General features: G+C 41.8%; 1 protein-coding gene across 2 annotated transcripts in view; it reads left to right on the top strand.

Moving 5' to 3' along the window:
* Positions 1 to 20,938, top strand: part of LOC125459978 (chromodomain Y-like protein 2) — a 144,247-nt gene that overhangs the window by 105,184 nt on the left and 18,125 nt on the right. For both annotated transcript variants that reach the window (XM_048546983.2, XM_048546985.2), the window contains exons 5-6: positions 9,285 to 9,495; positions 14,329 to 14,472. In XM_048546983.2, the coding sequence (XP_048402940.1) occupies positions 9,285 to 9,495; positions 14,329 to 14,472 (355 nt within the window). The remainder of the gene's footprint in view (positions 1 to 9,284; positions 9,496 to 14,328; positions 14,473 to 20,938) is intronic.

The raw sequence follows: 20,938 nt of genomic DNA, 5'->3' as shown, positions 1-20,938 counted from the left end.
GTATGTGGCTTGGAAGGGGATGTTGACTTTCTTGATCGCAGAGGTTGAGTATTTGGAAAGTGCCATCAAAGAACCTCTGGTGAGTTGGTGCCATGTATTTTGTAGATGGTGGACACTGATGCTGCTCTGTTTCAGTGATGAAAGGACTGAATGTGAAGATGGTGGATGGGATGACAGTCATGCAGACTGCTTTGCTCTGGCTGGTGCCAAGATTCTTGAGTGTTGTTAGAACTTCACAGCCAGACAAGAGAATATTCTCCATCATGTCCCTGACCTGCGCCTTAGAGGTCATTAACTTGCTTGGGAGAGTCAGGAGGAACTTACTGTGGCACAATATTCTCAGCCTCTGACTTGCTCTTGCATCTGCTGTATTTGTATGGCTAGTCCAATTCAGTTTCTGATCAGTAGTGGTCCCCAGTATAATGTTGATAGTGGTGGATTCCACAATGATAGTGTAATTGAATTCCAAGCAAAATGGTTGGATTTTGTCTTGTTGGAGATCGTCAATGCCTGCTTTTTGTGGGATGCAAATGTTTCTTGCTGCTTTCCAACACAAGCCTGAAAGTTTTCCACAAGGCATTTAGACCCAAACCGTTTAAGTATCTGAGAAATCACAAATAGTGCTGAGCAGTTTGCAGCCAACAGGCCATATTCCCACTTCTAATTTTATGATTGATAGGAGACCATTAATGAGGGAGCTGAAGATATTTGGCCCTACAGTGGCACTCTGAGGAACCCCTGCAAAGATGTTACAGAACTGAGATGATTGGCTTCCAAAAATCACAACCATATTCCTTTGCACTTGGTGTGATTATCTATTTAAGAGGAATAAATGAATGAGGGAAGAGTGAATAAAGGATTACATTGATGGAGATGGGTGAGGAAAGATGGAGGACGTCAAATTGGAACACAGCCGGGTGGACTGAATGGCATCTTGATGTACTGCATGTTCTGCTGCACATACTGTAAGGAAGAAACTTGACCAGAATAAATCATCCTGATTCCAGAGCTGTCTTCACTCTGCTGGAGTTATTTTATTGATCTATATTTCTACTAGTGTCATTCTTCACAATGCAATTGTTCTTGCTTCTATTCATTATGGAGGTGGAGGGCACTGTTTTAATCCTCCTGACAGATAGAACTGCTAGTGCTATCACAATCTTGAGTGGACCTTTTTGAAGAGGTGGTGGAGGGGGAGCATGGTGATTATTCACTCACGCTCTGAATGAACTGTAATGCCTCCACTTGAATGAGTAACACATTATCAATGTAGAATGCATCACAGGAAGGAACTTAGTTAAATTTGCTTTAAGGTTTTAGTGAAGATTTGGACCTCGGGTTGTGGGTGAGGTTGTTGACTTGCTCACCGAGCTGACTTGTTTTCATTCAGATGTTTTGTGACTATGCTAGGTGACGTCACCAGTGGAACCTCCAATGAATCGATGTTATTCTACTCTGCTTTCTGTTAGGGTGAGTAGTGTTATTTCTGGTTTTGATTTGTAAGGGCTTGTATATGGGGTCCAACTCTATATGTTTGTTGATTGCCTTAAGGGCTGAGAACCATGCTTCTAGGAACACCTGTGCAGGTCTGTGTTTGGCTTGGGCTACTATACTTACGTTGTCCCAGTCAGAATAATGGTCTTCTTTGTGCAAGTGCACTGATATTAAGGAAAGTTATCAACATGACAAACTTTCCCCAATATAAGTACACTCGAACAATGAAGGCCATCATTCTAATTGGGACAACATAACTATAGTAGCCCAAGCCAAACATAGATCTGCACAGGAGTTCCTAGAAGCATGGTCCTCAGCCCTTAATGCAATCAACAAATGGATAGGATTGGATCCCATACACAAATTCATACGGATCAAAACCAGAAATGACACAACTCACCGTAACAGACCGGACAGCATAAACTCCAAGTGGAATAGAACAACATCACTTCATCGGAGGCCTCCCTGATAATGTCACCTAGCATGGTGGCAAAATGTCTGAACGAAAACAAGTCAGCTTGGTGAGCACGTCAACAACCTCACAGTTAAATTTGCTCCCTACTTTTATTTGTTTTGAATTGGCAGCTTCAGGAAACCACTGCACTGTTAGAGAACACAGTGTGCGGTTAGTCGAATAACCTGCAAGTGGTGGAATAACTCCTAGTCTTCCACAAGTGCAGTCCCTTCTAACTCCAAAGCACTGCTGTTATCAATACAAACTGGTGGGCGAGGCACTTTATGCAAGGAATAAGCATGACTGAAAAGGAAGAATTTTTTAAAAACTTGTGAGACAAGTTTGTTCTTTTGTAGTTGTAAAGACCAATAAGATTGAAGTCTATACCAAAGAGTTGCTAAATAGTGACAGAAACTTACTTTTGACTTTGTGGTAGCAAGATATTATTATTTAAGGATTATTAATCAACCATACCGCACTTCCTTTTCATAATCTGCACCTAATTTTTAGCTCAAGAGGAGGACAGCATCCCACATGATACCCCAGCAAGGTGATCATGTATCGTTCCCCACAAGGGCCTGAGTTCACTCCCCATTGAAATAAGTGCAGTGTCTGACAGAGCCCTAGTAATTGGTCCCAGGCAGTGACCTTGCACAGTGCAGAAACGAGTCACAAAACTGTTCCTTTGTAAAATGTGACTTTTTTCCTTATTAAAGGAAAACAAATATCAAAGAACATTTTGTTTATTTTTTTTACACAATGGGGAGCAAGTACTTGGAACAAAATGTACTCTCCTTGGGTTTAACTTTCCCTCCAAGGATAATATTAATAATAGTTTCTGTGGGAATTTACTGGCCAATAACAATATTTACTTCACCCACTGCAAGTAAATAAGCATATTCCCAATTTTATAATTTCTTCATGTAACCTCAGTAAGTAGCATATCTTTATGGTCCTCTTTCTCAGGGATATAGGTTTTTATTGGGAAGGTCAAAATACACATGAGGCTCGAGGATTACAATGCTTTATAGTAGTTAATATTGCAGTCGTTTCAACTTCATGCATTTTTGAGGGCAGAACATCTCCAAATTTGAATAATTTTTCAGATTGTCCAGATCACACCTCTGTTCTGTTTTATATGCTGTTTTATATTTCTAGTTATTTTTCAGTCATGGGCAAATAGAAACAAAAGCTTATTTTGACCTTGTAACACCCAGGATATATTACGCTATTCAGAATGCATTCCAATATGTTTCTGCAGATAAGGTTTTATTTTGGTTTATTGTTTTTGCTCTCTCAGCTCAGTGCAGGTGTTTCAGTTTAATTGCTGAGTGTAGTTGCTAGGGTCAGTTGGTAATCTTGCATTAACAGTGTATCTAGTGTGTATTTCCTGTCCATTGTAGTTCAACTGTCACACAAAGCCTTCTGTGTCACTCTTCAAAGAAAGATATTACACAACAACAGACATGGTGTACGACCACTAAGTAAAGGAGTTAAGATCTTTTACTTGGTATCCGTACCATCCCATGCAAAATTTACTTGGGAACAGTTGCTTTTGTAGCCTTAAAAGGGATATAGTCCTCTACTTTCTGTTGCTCAATATAAATTGGAGTTTAGGGTCTTGTAGTGCAATGGTAGCATCCTTATCTCTGAGCCAGATTGTCCGTGTTACAGTCCCATCTGCCCTCCAGAGATGTGTCATACCACTTCTCAACAGGTTGATTAACAAGTTTCCAGCAGGAAAGAAAATAGACTGTTGTGATACAGAGGTTGTGTCCCTATCTCTGGTTCAGGAGGCCTGGGGTTGAAGCCCCTACCTGCCCCAGGGGTGTGTCCTAACATCTCTGAACAGTTTAACTAAATATGTCTCCAAAATAGAGCTGAAGCGTATAACCAAAGCGGGGGAAAGTGTTAGTAACATGCCAAAAAATTTACACATGCGCGTACATGCTGTTCTTCACACGCAGAGAGCAAAAATCTGGGAATGGTGAGGAAAATCCATCAAAGATCGGAAATTGAACCAATCTCTTCCATCAAAATATTTATTAATTTGTTTAGAGCCCTATTTTATTACACCCAATTGAATATTTATCAATGGAAATGTCGAGACTCAAGTTGGTAACAATGATAGGAAAGGCAGACGTTTCATTTAAAACGAAATCATTATTTGTTCTGGTGGAATGCAGAAGTCACAAAGCGAGTTATTGAGATTTCAGTTGCACTTTGGAGAATCTCTCAAGTACATCAACACAATGCTGTTGGCTGGAGCTCCAACTCTTTCAAAGGGTTGGACTGGTCAGCACCTATTTATGCAAATTGCATCCCTGGTTTTGAGGTTGTAGGAAATTATATTTAGCTGTGGTCTGTAAATTATTGTGCATTAATATTCAGAAATATGATCATCAATAAGCTAATAATCCTGAGCAGAAAAGACAAAAAAAACCCTGTGAGTGCAGCAAATCTAAAATACAGTATCTTGGGAATGTGCAGCTTACTAGCCAACAACTGAACATTGAATAATCATTCAGGTAGAATGCTCAGTCACTGCATTTTCTGGCTGTAGTATAATTTGTTAAGGTCACTGTGTCTGAGTAAGCAGCTGGGTTGTGTTTCAGTATCCACCAATTCAGTCGTTGACATTTTGCCAAATGTGTCAGCAGGATCCGGAGCCAGTTACTAGCAGCTTTCCATCACCAGTTCAAAACCTGCAAGGCTTTTCCTACGTCATCGATTTTGTTGATCCTGTTGGTGAATTTTATTGAATTATGCACATTTTAATTATCTGCATTTTTGTATGCGGTCTAAATTAAGCATCCCATCTGTTCCACCTGATGGACTCCAAATGAGGAATTTTATTTCCGCTTATCTTTTATTTAAGTCAAACTATTAAAAAAAATTCTAAATCACAGAAGGTGGCCCTCAGCCCATCATGTCTGTGCTAGCTAGGATAACTCAAAGGAATTCCATCAGCCAACTCTCTGTCTCTCTCTCTTTCTCTCTCTCTGTATCATTATATCTTTTTCAACTTGAAATATCTGTATGATTTCTCTTAACTATGTAATGGTCCTTGCTTCATTCACTTTCAAGGCAGTTTCTTGTGAATCCCTGTTCTTGTCTGCCTAGTCATTGGTCGAGGTGTTACCATGGAGAAAGCAACACAGTACAAGCTCCAAGTTGAATTCCGTTTTTTTTATTAATTTATGTGGGCATTGCTGGTTGGGTCAGCATATTTTGTCCTTCCCTAGCTGCCTGGAGGGCTGTTCAGAGTCAACCACACTGTTGTGGATCTGGAGTCACATATAGGGCAAACAAGGTAATGGCAGTTTCTTAGAGTTCTGATTGGTTGGTAATCCCCTTCAATCCATGCCAGCGTGTTACACCCCACACCAGGAGATTTTATTTTCCGCAATAACCTTTGATATGACACCTTATCAAATGTCTTCTAGAAATCCAGGTATATTGCATTCACTGATTTTTTCTTTTCCTCCTTCCCCTCCCATTATCCATAGTACATGCAGGACCAGCGGACAGGCCCCGTGACAGTACCCACATAGTAGAATGCAATATAAAGGAAGAATTAGTGGAGGTTTGTCAGGAAGGTAAAGTGTTAATCAGTAGACACTGAAAAAGTCAGATTGGCGTAGGTAGCCTCAATAAGGAGCCCATTGCATGTTTTGAGATAGATAGTTTCTTAGAACAGTATATAGTGAAGCGGATTGGAGAGTAGACTGTATCAGAGGATTAATGAACGCACCCTCAGTGGCAGCAATCATTTAATGACTGGATTTGGTATTCAGTCTGAGGGAGAGAAGAGTGAGTCTAATACTTAAGCTTAAAACACAAGTGAGGGCAATTGTAGGGGTATGAAAGCTAGAGTTTCTAAAGTGAATCAGAAAATTAGGCTAATTAGGACCCTGTCTGATGTGGCAGCGTCTGTTGTTCACCCTCCAGCTCACAAACTGTCAACTGAAGCTGCTTAAGCTGTAAACACGAACTCAGCTAGCATTCAGGAGATAATGGCATTGGCTCAAAATTCTTGGCTCAAAGAGAGAACCATTCTGTTAGTTGTATAAGTACCTGTATCTGTGTGTACTGTTCCTTGCTTTGTTTTGAAGGCTTCATCTTTGAAGAATTAATGTCTCTGCTGTCTCCACATTTACTACCTTTACCAGTTCTGTGTTTCCCACTACTCTCTGGTCTTGTTTTAACTAATGAAAATATCTCTTATCTCACATTTTCTATATTCCTTGACCATCACTTGATACAGAACATTCAGATCACTGAGGAAGGAACAGTTGCACATCACCTGTCCTGCTATTCTTAGCTTCATAATGTGTTTAATGAAATGTGCAGCTTGTCACGATAGTCGAGTGGTTTAACATGCCAGGCTCAATGAGTCTTAACCCTTGCCTTGCATCAGGCTAGTGAATTCTGGTCCTGGGTGGCACGGTGGCTCAGTGGTTAGCACAGCTGCCTCACAGCGCCAGGGACCCAGGTTCGATTCCACCCTTAGGTGTCTGTCTCTGTGGAGTTTGCACAATCTCCCCGTGTTTCCTTCGGGTGCTCCGGTTTCCTCCCACAGACAAAGATTTGCAGGTTAGGTGGATTGGCCGTGCTAAATTGCCCATAGTGTTCAAGGGGTGCCTAGATTGGGGGGGCACGGTTAAAGGGGGATGGGGGTGGTTCTGGGTGGGATGCTCTTAGGGTCAGTATGGACTTGTTGAGCTGAAGGGCCTGTTTCCACACTGTAGGAATTCCATGAAGTCCCAGCTCCAGCCTGAAATAGATAATTAGCAGTTAAATGGCTCCAGGACTGATATTCCCTTTGGCAGGGCCAACCCCAGCAGCTCACACCTTCGCCCAAAAAATGGAGGCAAGGATAATCCCAGTGACTATTGACCAGTTATTACAATACGGGCCAAATGGGACTAGTTTAGGTTGGGAAACTTGGCCAGCATGGGCGAGTTGGACCGAAGGGTCTGTTTCCATGCTGGATGATGATGCTAATCAGGACCAAAATGAACTATCACTTGGACAAGTCACTTCAGAAAAGCCCGTGTGGTTTTGTTAAGGGCACATTGTGCTTGTTTAACGGAACTGAGCTTTCTGATGAGATAACAGAGAGAGTGAATAGAAGGTAAAGCAGCTGGTGTGGTGTACGTAGACTTCCAAAAGAGAATTCAGTAAGCTGCCACAACGCAGGTTCGTCAGCAAAGTGAAAGCACAAGGAATGAAAGAGACGGTGGCAGCATGGGTAGGATATTGGTTGACTAGCAGGAAACTGAATCATAGAAAACAGTCATCTTTTGGATTTGTGCTGGTTAACAATGATACATAGAACATAGAACATTACAGCACAGTACAGGCCCTTCGGCCCTCGATGTTGTGCCGACCTGTCATAATGATCTCAAGCCCATCTAACCTACACTATTCCATGTACGTCCATATGCTTATCCAAAGACGACTTAAATGTACTTAAAGTTGGCGAATCTACTACCGTTGCAGGCAAAGCGTTCCATTCCCTTACTACTGTCTGAGTAAAGAAACTACCTCTGACATCTGTCCTATACCTTTCACCCCTCAATTTAAAGCTATGCCCCCTCGTGCTCGCCGTCACCATCCTAGGAAAAAGGCTCTCCCTATCCACCTGATCTAACCCTCTGATTATTTTATATGTTTCAATTAAGTCACCCCTCAACCTTCTCTCTAATGAAAACAGCCTCAAGCCCCTCAGCCTTTCCTCGTAAGACCTTCCCTCCATACCAGGCAACATTCTAGTAAATCTCCTCTGCACCCTTTCCAAAGCTTCCACATCCTTCTTATAATGCGGTGACCAGAACTGTACGCAATACTCCAAGTGCGGCCGCACCAGAGTTTTGTAGCATAACCTCTTGGTTCTGGAACTCGATCCCTCTATTAATAAAAGCTAAAACACTGTATGCCTTCTTAACAGCCCTGTCAACCTGGGTGGCAACTTTCAAGGATCTATGTACATGGACACCGAGATCTCTCTGCTCATCTATGCTACTAAGAATCTTACCATTAGCCCAGTACTTTGCCTTCCGGTTACTCCTACCAAAGTGCATCACCTCACACTTGTCTGCATTAAACTCCATTTGCCAACTCTCAGACCAGCTCTGCAGCTTATCTATGTCTCTCTGCAACCTACAGCATCCTTCATCACTATCCACAGCTCCATCGACCTTAGTGTCGTCTGCAAATTTACCAACCCATCCTTCCACGTCTTCATCCAGGTCATTTATAAAAATGACAAACAACAGTGGACCCAACACCGACCCTTGCGGTACACCACTAGTAACTGGTCTCCAGTTTGAACATTTCTCATCAACTATCACCTTCTGTCTTCTTTCAGCAATATGAATTTGAAGACGACAGAGATGAGCTGGTAAATGAGAGAACGTATGACTGATGAAATTCAGTGCAGAGAAGTATAAAGTGACATATTTTAATAGACAGAACAGGGAGAAATGGTATAAAATTGGGGTGCCATTCTAAAGGAAGCGAGATGATTCAGAAGGCTAATGGTACCCTCGACTTTGTCTCAAGCACATTAGGAAGTTGTGCTGGACATTCATGAGGCTTTAGTTTGGCTAACACTGGGTGCCATAATCTAGAAAGGGGGTGAAGGCACCAGAGGGTGCAGGCAGGTTTCCCAACAATGGCTCCAGAGTTGTAGGACTTTGGCTGTGCAAAGGTTGGAGAGGCTGCAAACTATTGTTCTTAGAGAAGAGGAGGTCGAGAGATTTGGCCAAATTATTCAAAAATCACATGGGATCTGGACATAGGAGATAGGGAGAAATTGTCCTCAGTAGGAGATTGTGTGGACCAGAGGACCCCAATTTAAAATAAATAGCAAAAGAACCCAAATGACTTGTGATAAATCTTTGATTACGCATGAGTGAATAGGATTTGCAAGGCAATGTCACAGTGTGTTGCGGAGACAGATTCAGTGGTGGTTTTCAAAAGATAATTATCTGAAGAGGGGGAATTTGCAATGCCAATGGGAAAGGCAGAGGCCTGGATGAGCTGGGATATTGTGAAGAGCCAGTATAGAGATGATGGACTGAATGGCCTGCTTCAGTGCTTCATCCAGTCTGTGTCTGATGAAGTTTAAAATTGCTTCCCTTTCACTTTACTGCTGATCTGTGATGAGAATGTGGAGACTGCAGTAAAGCTGACTGGAGGCAGCCAGCATGTACAATGTCGGAAATTGTACTCCAGCTCCCAGACTAACCTGAAACAATACTGAGCTCAACAGCAACTATCTGTTATTGCTCACTAATCGATTTTTTTTTGCTGTGTTCTCTTCTTCCAGGGATTTTGTGAATGCCTTCATTCAGTTTAAGAAACCCATTGTCGTAGCAGTCAATGGACCAGCTCTGGGACTAGGAGCTTCTATTCTCCCGCTCTGTGACATTGTATGGGCCAGTGAAAAAGCATGGTTCCAAACTCCGTACGCGACTATACGTCTAACGCCGGCTGGATGTTCATCGTACACGTTTCCCCAGATAATGGGAGTCGCTCTAGTGAGTTTTTGGCTTCAGCAAATAACTTCTCTCGTTAAGTGTAAAAATACGTGTACTTACTCTTCCCCACCTTATACATTAATCAAAGTTCCACCCTTGAAGGGATAATGTTGCCTCTGCGGACACTGCCTTTACCTGCTTAGTGTTCCCACCTAATCTCTGGTCTTGATTTAGCTGATCAAAATGCTTGTGTTATCTCTACTTCATGTCTGTTGGCTTTGACACAGTATAGACCCTGTGAGGTTGGAGGTTGGACCAAACACCAGTTGGAGGTAACTTTCTCTGGACGTTGCACAGCCATGCAGCCTTTCAGAGGGTCCAGGAGCCACTGCCACACATGGACCTCGGAGCGTAGGCTAAAAGCAGCAATGAGTGAAGTTAAAACTGCAACTCCATTGAGTGCTAAGTCAGCAGATACACAATTCCCCTGGCTGCTTTTGATGACTGGACTGTGACAAAGGTCATTGTTGCCAATGGTGGCCCAGTAGGCACATTCTAATGCATGACATTGTTCAGTCTAGAACTGGGCCCAGCAACCATTTCTTTTATGTACCGGAGGGACATACTTTTTCTTTAAGAGTTCCGTAAAATTGATATCTATTCAGGGCAGCACGATGAAAATTCAACAGTTCTGAACAGAAAAGTTTGCCAGCTGTCTCCCATAGCCCGTGTAATTTATGTAGACAAATATAATGTAGGCATTGACTTTAATTATGGGTTTAAAACAAAGTAATGTTAAAGTCAACCTGATTTTGAGTTCTAGAGTTTTGTTGGCTTTGCTTTAGCATCATTTTGTCAGTAAAGTCAGCTTTGAAATAAACTTTTTAACAGGGTGCATAGAGTTAAGATAATCTTTTCACCTGTTGATTAATAAAACGATCCTGGCCATCCATTCAGAACTGTGCATTATCTATAACCATGGTGTGGCCATACCACTTAAACTGGTTCATTTGGAGGACAATGATATTTTTCATTAAAATAATAATTTGAAATGGTAAAGTGCAACATAATAGGTATCTTATGAAGAGAGATTGTGCAGTTTGGGCCTATATGTCTGGTGTTTAGAAGAATGAGAGGAGATCTAATTGAGATACATACGATGCTGAAGGGGATAGACGAAGTAGATGTAAAGCAGATGTTTCCTCATGCGGGACAGCCTAGAGCAAGAGGTCACAGTTGCAGGGTGAGGGGTAATGGATTTAAACAGAGATGAGGAGAAATTACTTCTCTCATGGAGTCACAAATCTGTGGAATTCAGTAGCCCAGTGTGTTTTGAATGCTGAGACTCTGTGTAAATTTAAGGAAGAGATTGACAGATATTTGATTGGTAATAAGTTGAAGAGTTATGAAGAGTGGGCAGGAAAATGGATTAGAGGCTGAGATGAGATCACCCATGATTGTATTGAATGTTGGAGTAGGCTCAAGGGGCTGAATGGCCCGTTTCTGCTCCTAGCTCTTACGTGCTTGTGATAAACATCTGAGTGCCAACATAACAGTTCTTCTTTTAAACCTTTGTCATGTGGCGTATTTGCTGCGGGTTACAAGACTCTTATCTGGACTATTGCAAAGATGAATATTTCCACAAGTGAACCATTTCTTTATTGGAGAGAGTGTGCAGCGAGCAAGCATGACCCAGAGTTTGGTTTGGCATGTGGCTTCCAATTATGTCAACCTCCCCACTGACAAAAAAAACCGTGGTCAGATGCAAGTGTCACGTTTCGAGATGTTTTGACCATTCCTCCACAGATTAGATTTTAGGGAAACTTTGGTTACATTTTAAGTGTTGTGCTTGAAATCATTCTCTATTCTTGCAGGAATCGGATGCTTATTGACAAATGTCTTCGTTGGTTTAATGTAGATGGTGATTAATGAGTAATTCCTAAACCTGTCAAAACAATACTTCGGACTTTTCGTTGGAAAACCTTTTGTCCCTTTCTCGAAATGAATATTGGGAGATGCAGTAGAGAACGAGACGCAAGCTGGAGCTGAGAGCTCTAAAAGCAGAAACCTAGTCAGCCAGTAAAAAATAGCAGTAATAAAGGTTACTTCGTCATCAGGAATTAACCTTTTTAAATTGACAGTTCCTGCTTTAAGAAGGCACAGTACACTTAACATTTTGTATTATTAAGAAAAAGTAAATCATTGATTTAAATAAGTAAAATTCGTCAGCATTGATTCTTTTCATCTTCGTAACCTTGCCAAGCAATGGGTATAAAAGCCATCTCAGACCACTAAGGGATGATATTGTTGTACTGCTAGATCATACTGTTGTATTGTCAGGTATTGTATAATACAGAATGGCCTTGAACTGTAAGACATTGAGATTGTTTATAGGAATCATGAACACAGCTTTGTCCAAGCGTTATGGCAAGACCCTAAATTTATAAAAGCTGCTCTCTCCATGGTGTTGTTACCAGATAAAGTTACACACCACAAAGAAGAGCTTCCACAAAGTTTGTATTTGTTGTCTCAAAACCTTAAGGCTGTGACACCTAAGGAGTGTTCCAGCTACAAAAGAGTTCCTGCTGTGTTAGGCTGCAGACTTGAAGAGAAGAAGCTAGTCTTTGATCTACTTATCTCTATACCTGAAGACAAAAGATTGGCCTGCATTTATTTTAAAAAACACATTTTTTCTTCTACATATTTGTGACTGTGGAATTAGTTGAGAAAAAGATTGTTTCACAACGGAGGAATTACTGGAATTTTGAACAGCAAGTTACTGGAACTGTTTGTGGGTGGCATTGACATTCTTGATTTGCAAGCAGTGGGGGAAGGTGTAGGAGGAGATGGCACTACACTAGGTTGTATATAGAGAGTGGGACTCAGTTGGCAACAGGTTGATGATTGGTTTGTGGAATTGAGACTCATTGTGGATATCAATTGTCATCAGCCTGATGATAATTACCTAATTGGCGCATGGGCAGCTGAAAAGCTTGTGATTGTGACCAATACAGCGAGAAACTCTCAGACCACTGGAACGGGAAGTGATGTGTCTTTTATCTCCAGTAAACTGACCGAAGCTAAAGAAAGCCAATCGTTACTTAATCCCAACCGTTGTTGTAAAATGAGATAACAAGGTGTGGGGCTGGATGAATACAGCAGGCCAGGCAGCGTCAGAGGAGCAGGAAAGCTGAAGGGTCCAGACCCAAAACATCAGCTTTCTTGATCCTCTGAGGCTGCATGGCCTGCTGTGTTCATCCAGCTCTACACCTTATTATCTCAGATTTTCTAGCATCGACAGTTCCTGATCTCTCTCGTTGTAAAGTTTTGTTTTTAATCAGAAAGTCAGAGACTTTATAACTTGTGAACTAGTCACTCTGTGCCTTCTGTGAAAAAGTGAAAGAACTCAAAGAGAAAGCTCAGGGAGCTGGAGAACTCCATTGAACCTTGAAGACTCGTGCTATCAGGGGCGTGATATCACGGAGATCATAAATAGCACAGAAATAGGCCTTTCAGCCAATCGAGTCTGTGCCGGTCAAGAAGGGTCCTGATCTGAAATGCTAACTTTCCTGCTCCTGGTTAGCTGCCTGGCCTGCTGTGTTCCTCCAGCTACACGCTGTGTTAACCTGACTGTTCTAATCCCCTTTTCCAACAATTGGCCCAGAGCCTTGTATACCTGCTTCCCCAGTATTTTCTTTTGCTTCCAGTTATGATACCTTTTTTTTGTCTGCATTTTAGAAGGTGGTTATAGAGTTTTAACTAATAGAGTTATATGAATAGTTTATAGTTGTTTATGTAGCCAGAATCTAATTTTATTTACAAACCCATGTTAAGTACAGAGAGCTGGTCAACATTTTTACCTGTCAGACTCAGGTAAATTGGATATTTCAATAATTCAATAAAATTTAACTGTAATGGTGACTCTGGCGTTAGTGGGACTTGATTTCCAATGCACAACCTCAGTGTGGTGTAATATTATCTAGCATCTTTTACAACCTGAGAGGGCCCTTTAGAACCACCGGCTTGCTTTTGAAGTGCAGTAAGGAAACATGACAACCAGTTTTCACGCTGTATGATGACGAAGTAGTGATGGTGCTTAGGGTGTAAATATTGGCCAAGACACCAGCTCTGCTCTGGAACCATGTCACAGGAATGTTTTATGTCCACATGAGAGTGCAGGCAGCCGTATCGGCAGAATGGATTATCTGCCAGCCAGGAAATCATACTGACTGCCTGCAGTTCACTGCCGTACCTGTTTTTCTTCCCCTGTTGTTGCCTCTGACCTGAGAATGCACCACTTCTCCTGACACAGGCCTCCTCCAGTGATGTGAGACCTTTACGAGGAGGTGGCCAATACACGCGGTTTCCCCACTGCATCCACTGGTTGGTCTGGTGGGTGGTGAAGCCAGTAGGACCTGATTTGCTGTTTTGTCAGCTGATTTGGGGGCATGGGGAAGGAGCAGCAGGACGGAGCTCTTCAGACTCTTGGCATTTATAGGAAATATTCATCTTGTTACCATTCAGCTGTGATGTCTCTGAATCACCTTAAAATAGAAGGCAGACATGCTAAGGCTTGCATGTGATTTGGTCATTTGAATAAAGCATTGAAGGATAAGTGGGGTATCAAAAAATAATACCACGACACAGAGCCAGTACCTTATTTCAAACAGGGACTGACCAGTCGAGCATTTCTTTCTGTTTCTATTTTTAGATTGTGAACATTCACAATCATTTTTAACCTCCAGGCTTGTGTTCTGACTTTGTACTGCGCCTCTTGAGACCATTTGTGTGTCGTTACTGATGTTGTTGCATTTACTTCATGAAAATGCGGGAGAGGACTTTTTTTTACAGGCAAGAAACAAACAATTACAAAACTGTACCTTCCTCTTTCAGGCAAATGAAATGCTGTTTTGTGGAAGAAAGTTAACCGCACAAGAAGCGTGCAGTAGGGGACTGGTGTCTCAAGTCTTCTGGCCAACAACGTTTAGTCAAGAAGTGATGTTACGAGTGAAAGAAATGGCATCGTGCAGTGCAATGGCAAGTTTACTGCTCACTTTAACAACCTGGCTTATGGTTCACATGCTTGCGGGATGGGTGCGTTCAAGCGAATTTGAGTTTACAAATCCCGGTTAGCCCTCGGTAACTCCTTAAAAAATGCAGACCCCACAATTGGAAAGGTTTTTGTTTATTTTAGAAAGATTACTGTAAGTAGCAGGGATCCTCAGTTCTGTGGAAGACCAGAGCTGAACCTTCAATCATAAACAGTGATCCTGAGTAGTGACTGGTTCAATTCTGATTTACCCTTGTGTCCAAAATTTACCCTTGTGTCCAAATATACAAACCTGCTGACGTACAAGAACAAAGCATTTATAGAGGGCTGTTTTGCTGTTGCTACGTTAGGAAACAGAACAGCCAGTTGGCACAGAGAAAGATCCTCTTATGGCTTTGGTGTTATTAGTTGAGGGATAAACATCAGCTGAAACTCTCAGAAAGCTTCCTGCTCGACAGTGGAATATGCTGCAAGATCTCTCCCATTCACCTGACCAGGCAGGCAGGACTTTTCCACTTTTTATTTTATTTTATTTTAAAGATGGCACTGTCGGAACTGCAGCACTCCCCCAATCCTATATTGAAAAGTCAGCTTTAGCAATGTGTTTAAATGCTGCGAGCCTTCTGACTGAAAAAAGTAATGAGAGCATTGACACTGAACAGGGTGATAGCTGTACTGTAAACCCACTCCTTTCCTACTTTTACTGACTCAACCCCACCTTCCCACCCACCATCACCACCAGCAAGCTCAGTACCTCATGAGGCATGCTGCTTCTACTTCATTCGAACAGGACTAGACAGGGTGAACACAGGATGGATGTTTCCGATGACCGGACCATCCAGAACCTGGGATCACAGCATAAGGAAACAGGGTAGGCCATTTTGGATTGAGATAAGGAGAAACTTTCTTCACCCACAGAGTGGTGAGAGTGTGGAATATTCTGCCAGAGAAAGTCATTGTGGTCAAATAATTGAATGTCTCAAGAAAGTTTGAGATATAGCCCTTAAGGTGAAAGGGAACAAAGGATCCGGGGAGAAGACAGGAACGGGGGACTAAGTTGGATGATTGGCCATGACTGTACTGAATGGCAGAACAGGTTTGAAGGGCCAATTGGCCAAATAGATTCTGTGTTGGATTCTGTTTGGCTAATAAGAAATATCACAGCCAAGTCTAATCCTGTCCTCACTCAAAAGTCCATGCAGTAGGGAATCAACAAATAACAATGCAGAAACTCCAAAGAAAATTGCATTTATATAGCACCAAACTGCTTGATGCCTCAAAGGACTTCACAGGAAATAAAATTCTTACACAACAGTGTAAAGTAGGAAACATTGCAGCCAATTTGCACACAGTAAGTTCCCACAGAGACCATTGTGATATTGACTAGGTGATCTGTTTCAGTGATGTCGCTTGAGGGATAAGTAGTTGCCAGGACTTGATGTAAGAGCTCTTCCGCTCTTCCTCGCAATGGTGCAACAGGATCTTTCACTTCCACCCAGACACCTCTTCAGTTTAACGTCCCATATGAAAGACGACAGCTCAGCAGTTCCTCGGTACTGCATTGGAGTGTCAGCCTGGAATTTTGTGGGACTAGAGCACAGGATGTAGAAACAGGGGGACGCCATTTGACCTGTCAAACTTGACCTGTCCTTCAAGACCACCATGGCTGACCAAACACTTCAATGCCATTTACTCGCCACATCCCAATAGCCCTGTAGTCTCTGGTGATGAGAAATCTATCAACTCTCTACCTTAAACATACTCAACAGCTGAGCCTCCACAGCCAATTTCAAAGGTTCACAACTCTTTGAGTAAAATAATATCTCCTGATCGCAGACCTAAGTACCGTCCCCCTTATTTTTAAATAATGCCACCTTGGTTTTAGGTTCCCCAACCAAGAGGAACATCTTACCTGTATCCTTTTAAGACTCCGTCATAATTCAGACTCATCTTTTTGCAAGCCCTGGTGTTATTTCTTGGGTTCAGCTGCTGTTGGTGCCTGCTGTTATTCTTTATCCTCAAGCTTTTGCAAAGACGGAGTGCAGGAAGGAGGTAGACAGCTTAATGGCACGATGCAAAGGCAACAATCTCTCCATGCTCCTGTCTGCTTCAAATGGCCCTGAGGTGGGGATAGTCAAGTTCCTGGGCATAATGATCACCAAAATCCACCCTGGCCCACCCATGTTGACACCATGGTCGAGAAGGTGCAACAACGGCTGTCTTCCTCAGGACGCTAAGGAAATTTGGCACCTCCATAAAGATTTTTGGTAGTTTTTTTATAAAGCATTCTATCTGAACGCATCACAGCTTGGTGTGGCAAGTCCGAAGACCACAAGAAACTACTGTTACATCAGAGATGTTTAAGTGACTCTTGGATAGGCACATGGATGATAGCATAACGAAGGGTATGCAGGGTAATTTGATCTTAGTAGGATAATAGGTTGGCACAATATCTTGGGCCGAAGGGTCTGTACTGTGCTGTAGTGTTCTCTGTTCTAGGTTCTATGTACAGAGAGCAATGAACATAGCCCAATCCATTACGCAAAGCAGCCTTCCATCCATTGACCTCATCTCTAACTCCCCCTGCCTGGGGAAAGCAATCAGCATAATCAAAGACCCTTCTCGCCCCAGTTATACTCTTTTCCACCCTCTTCCTTTGGGCTGAAAATATAAAAGTTTGAATACGCATACGCATAGATTCAAGAACAGCTTCTTCCCCACTGTTATCAGACTGTTTGATTGGTGCTGTTTAATGTTAATATTGATCTTTCTGTCTGCACCTTCTCAGCAGCAGTTAACATTGTCCCCTGCACTCTGTTCTGTTCCCGTGATGCACTTGTATAGTACGATCAGCCTGTAAAGCATGTAAGACAACACTTCTCACTCTGCCTCGGCGCACATGACAGTATTAAATCAAATCAAGTCAAATTTTCCGGCTTTCAGTGAGATCGTCACTCATTCTTTGAAACATCAGACAATTCAGGACAGTTTTGCACAATCAATATCAATGTGGATGAACCTTTATTGAACCATGTGACCCAGATAATTGAATATTACCAACTGAGTCAGGCTAAATAGGAGAGAATGACAATTTGAGTGGCACTCTATTGGGGTTATGAAGGTCTTGTAGATATTTTTAATTCGAGGCTTGTACACTGAAATGAGAAATCTCATAGTCCGCAGATTCTGTGAGCTTACAGATTTTCTGCTGTTCTATGCTGACAGTGCGAGGAAGATGTTAGAAAAAGCTCCACAACCTTGAAGACTGTACACAGGTCTTGCATAGACCTGGAGTTTTACACAGCATTGAGGATTTAAACGAAAAGGAATGTTTGCAACGGAAAAGAATATTGAGCTTCCCGGGTGCAGCTTTAGCAGGAGAGGTGACCCGAGGATAGATTTCATGTTGAATAAGATAAACAGAAGTTTGAGGAGGGTTGATGAAAGGTGAGAGGTGTTAGCTGCTGGATAGTTTTCAGAGAGAAAATGAATTGTCTTCAAATAAATCAGACCTTTATTCCCCCTTCCCCAACAAAGTTCCTGGGCGTGTCGGTCACCAACGATCTGTCCTGGCCCGCCCATGTTAGCCCTGTGGTCAAGAAAGCACAGCAACGCCTCTACTTCCTCAGGAGGTGAAGGAAATTGAGATTGACTGTTGCGGTTCGCCTTTAAGAGAAAAGTGATACATATGGAGAATGTGCAAGTCTTAAAAAATGCCATGGGGAGTCATGGTCAGAGAGTGGATAGGTTTTGATGATCAATGGGCAAGATCGTCAATATGAATGAGAAAGAGATTATCTTTAAGTTGGTCAAAAATAATATCCCATCACCTGTGCTCTAGATTAAAGTGACTAGAAAGAGAGTGATGTATTGGATCACTCTGAGCACTCCTCTACTTCACACACCATTGGGCCTTAGACATATATTGTTATTCCTTCAGCAGCAGGCTGCCAGGGTTCAAAAAGGTAGCTCATGGCCACCTCTTCAAGGGTGGTTAGGATTGGGCAAAAACACTAGAAATACCAACAGTACCCATGTCCTGAGAGTGGATAAATTTTTTAAAAATATAAACACTGAGCTTAATGGAAGAATTTTTACCAGATTCATAGTTTGAACAGTAAAATAAGCCAAAAGAACAGCTCCCCATTCAGAACTGACAAGGTATAAAAACACGCATTCCAGAGCTGGATGAACACAGCAGGCCAAGCAGCATCAGAGGAGCACGAGAGGGTCTCAACCCAAAACGTCAGCCTTCCTGCTCCTCTGATGCTGCTGGGCCTGTTGTGTTCATCCAGCTCTACACCTTGTTAGCTCAGATTCTCCAGCATCGGCAGTTCCTACTATCTGAGTAACGCATTCCAGATGTATCCTTTCAAAGGACTAAGAATGAGAGACTGCTGGACAGACAGGAGGACATTAGTTGCTATTCCTTTGCAACAAAGTTGCATTTAGCTGAGCAAATGAGCGATATAAAATTGGTGCAATGTACTTCCGTCAAACACTGAGAAAGAAAGTCTGAAAAGCAAAACTTGAGGATAAAGTATGACAGCAGCAGGCACATTGAACCAAGAAATAATACCAGGGCTTGCAAAAAGGTGAGTCTGAATTATGAAAACTTTCGAAAAGGCGAAAACAGAATCAGTTCCTCCTTTAGGAGAGATGCAAGTATAAATAAAATCAACAAAGAATTCCCGAAAACTTGTTATTGTTAGTGTCATGGTTGGCTTACAACAGGCTACTGTCGTTACAACTAACTGGTTTACAATGAGATGCTACAGGGAAACCAACACAATATGAGTTGGGATTGAGGTGAGTTGAAAGTCTTTAAATTGGCCAAATGGAGTAGAGTTAGACTTCCTTAATTTGAGTGACAATCATTACACATGAAGTTCAAGGCTGCAGCACCGATTAGATTACTTTAATAAGATAGGCTGGACGCACTTTGATATTTACAGTATGAATTAGTCACATCCCTGCTTTGTGTTACAACCTTATACCTACCACCTAAGCATCCTGTTCCCTTTGAATTCAATTTATCGACTGATGCATAGTAAAGGACATTCTATGTAAAAAAAAATCAACCACAATCAGTGTGCGCTTGAAAAGCAGGATTGTAATAGAAGATTACAACACACGTGAAAATAATAATACATCAGCAATTCAAGTTAATAAAATCAGCATCCATTAATCCATTGAGCCATGAATTATTTGACACCTTGCTGCCTGAATTATGACAAAGGTGATGATGATGACACTCCATGTTTTATGTAAGTAGAATTAACCCCAATTCCCTGCATTAAAGGGAACACATCAATCAAAAATGCACTGGCTTTCCTGAAAATTCTGCACGTCTCCAATAGTCTCTTGTAGCGTATGCTGAATTGTGATGAGCTATTTATAACTGAGCTGCAACGCGATGCTTTATATTTAAAGATTTGCATTCTTGATATCAAATTATGATTGGCACATTCCAAAATCAATTAATTTGAATTTCACATGAGCACTGAAAGTTGTTGAGATGTAAAAGCCAGGTCATTCCAAGCTTCTTATGACCCTTTTCTGCACAGACAAGAAACAGAGACAGGCATTGCACTCCAGCAGTCTGAGGTACATGCTAACAGAGTGATAACAGGGCAGGAGGATCAAGTCACATCATTAGTGTAACTGTTTTCATTCAATTGTCAAGATGGCAAATTGTTTCCCTCTGGTATTACAGTCCACATTACAAGAGACTTTCACCAGGTTTCTTGAATAAATTCAAAAACAAAACCCATAAAACCAGTAATAAAACTACTTAACAACTGAGATATAATCCAAAATAAGAACTATATTTCAAATTAATCCCAACATAAAAAGATAGAACATAGAACAGTTTAGCACAGTACAGGCCCTTTGGCCCACAATGTTGTGCCAACCCATTATCCTACTACCCTGCATACCCTGCATTTTACTGCTATCCATGTGCCTATCCAAGAATCGCTTTAATGTCTCAAATTTAAGAGATGAACAGCACAAAATACAGAAAAGTTCTCCAAAAATGATGTTTTGAAATGAGCCTTTATCGGCCAATGGTCTGAAAATTAAGAATGGAATTTGATGAATTCCCACGGTGAACTGTGTTTCTTGTTAACAAAGTCAAGTTGCTGACAAGCGCAGACCGGTGGAAAGATTTCCAAATAAGCTTTGGTTTGTCTGGAAATCGAGCTGGTTCCCAGTCTTTGGGAGAGTGGTCATGGTTTGCAAAGTAGACAAAATACAGACATATGGAAACTTTGTCAGTTCTGCAGTTACTTCACCATGAGAGACTGAGCAATTCTTAGTTTTTATTGAAAGCCTTGAAAATCTTCCTTCTGACTGCCTTGGTTTTTGAAATAGACATCAAGACCAAAGAGAGTTGGAAGATCAACCTTCAGCGCAAGACCCCATAGTTTCTTCGAAAACTAGGGGTTCCAG

The sequence above is a fragment of the Stegostoma tigrinum genome, chromosome 16, assembly GCF_030684315.1.
Source record: "Stegostoma tigrinum isolate sSteTig4 chromosome 16, sSteTig4.hap1, whole genome shotgun sequence".
Taxonomy (NCBI): Eukaryota; Metazoa; Chordata; class Chondrichthyes; order Orectolobiformes; family Stegostomatidae; genus Stegostoma; species Stegostoma tigrinum.
Note: the sequence above shows the minus strand (reverse complement) of the source record. Positions and strands in the feature narration are given on the sequence as shown.